Below are 1767 nucleotides of genomic sequence, written 5' to 3'. Positions count from 1 at the left end.
AATTATTCCGGTGCATATAACAAACGCACTTAAATGCTTTGAATTTAATGCTTCGTGATACAAAAGGAAATTCCTGCTTTGTCTAACCGGCTAATCCGGAGGTACGCCAAGTACTTCAGCATAGATCGTAGAGTAGAATCCGGCAGACAATCGACGCAAACACGATCGAGTACATGCTTAAAGTCTATCGATAGAAATTCCGACTCGTCTGATCTTCGGCCTTATGTGATCGCACTTGAGCAAAGGTTCAAACGAGGGCAGTTTTTATTATGATGCACTGAAATCGATGATTCGTATCTTTATTTTTCAATGTTGATTTGCTTGAAGGGACAATGTGGATAGTTTATAATCACGATTTTAAGAATAATAATTACTCTTTTCCGCACCAAGAACTATGGTCAAGAGAAAAGAACTGCGTGTTTTTGTGTGGCTTCAAAATTACTAAACACGTGCTTAGCGCTAAGAAAAACTGAAATGGAAACAAAAAAGTTCGCCGGTGAGGTCTGTGAAGGATTGACCATTCAATGAAAACCCAACCGTGCTGATGATTGATAGGTTCAAGGAAATAATTCCGCAAGCCTTATACGGTTGCCGTTGGTGACGGATTTGCTGGGAAAAATGCATAATCAAAAACAAAAATTGTCTATTTTAATAAATAGCCTTATATACCTCAATTATCTATTATTCTTATATCGTGATCTCCTCGCTCAGAATCCATCTCAGGCAGCTCGATTCGCAAACGCTATGTACAAAATATTCATTCCACGTCGGAAGTATTGGTTGGTTCCAGCAGCTCCACGTTAACAACGATCACGATGGCCACAAAAGCACTGAGCAAAAGTTTTTCCAAATCCTCCGTTGATGTACAGCATCAGCTCGTGTAGTTGCATTCACTGTACCTTGTGCTGCATTCGCAGCCTTTCCAGCTCATCCAGCCGCTTGTCGCCGCTCAGTTGCCGATTAATTTTGCCACAGTTCTGAAGAACGAACGTAACGGCGAACCAGTACTGAGACACCGCCAGCGCAGTCAACAGCATCGGTATGTGAACGCAGCACAGGGACGAAAGAGTCATGTAAGGTTGCTGCCAGGAAAACCAATCAACAGCGATGCCGACGAAAAATATGATCACAGAACCGAACAACAGTCGGTTGAACCAACCGAAGACCCAGCTCAGTTCCCGCCGGTCAGAGCCTAGCTGGAGGTTTACAAATTGGTCCAGCATCTTGTCATACATGTCATATAAAATTCTACTTCACTTTTATTGAAATTTCAGTTTGCAAACAATTTTGTGGTTGTGCGGTTTCATCAGTTTTGCCTAGTTGACTGGAACATCTAATTGTTAGCCATGGTTGTGCGAACCCAGTCGTGGTAGTAGGACACTCTCGCAAAGCCATCCGGGAAACCACGGGCGCAAGGAACGCCAAAGTTTACCACGCCAACCACTTTGCCTTCATACACCAGTGGACCACCGGAGTCTCCCTGTGAGGGTTAAAGAAGGGCCCATTTTTAGTTAAGAAGCCAAGCTAAAGCCTCCTTCAACTTACATTGCAGGCTCCCTCGCCGCTCTTGGTCAGTGTGCACACGTGGCCGACATCTACATTGGCTGGGTTACCGCTTTGCACTTTGCAGTCAGCGTTGCTGAGCGTCCGCAGGTTGATGGTTTGCAGCTTGGTCGGAACAGGACCTCCAGCGCTGGTGCGACCCCATCCGGTCAAACGGACCGTGGCATTGACCGGCACCTCGTGCTCCGAGTACTCGATGCTCTG

At 45.6% G+C, this 1767-nt stretch overlaps 1 protein-coding gene across 1 annotated transcript; it reads right to left on the bottom strand.

The window, feature by feature from the left end:
* Positions 1-1241: 1241 nt before the first annotated feature.
* Positions 1242-1764, bottom strand: LOC131214701 (chymotrypsin-2-like; the record flags this gene model as incomplete). Its single annotated transcript, XM_058209035.1, has 2 exons — positions 1242-1480; positions 1546-1764. Coding segments are annotated over 2 exons (366 nt in total), but the record flags the coding sequence as incomplete, so codon positions are not given.
* Between the last annotated feature and the right edge of the window lie 3 nt (positions 1765-1767).

Source organism: Anopheles bellator, unplaced genomic scaffold, assembly GCF_943735745.2.
Source record: "Anopheles bellator unplaced genomic scaffold, idAnoBellAS_SP24_06.2 scaffold01967_ctg1, whole genome shotgun sequence".
NCBI classification, from domain to species: domain Eukaryota; kingdom Metazoa; phylum Arthropoda; class Insecta; order Diptera; family Culicidae; genus Anopheles; species Anopheles bellator.
This window is presented reverse-complemented; position numbering and strand designations above follow the sequence as displayed.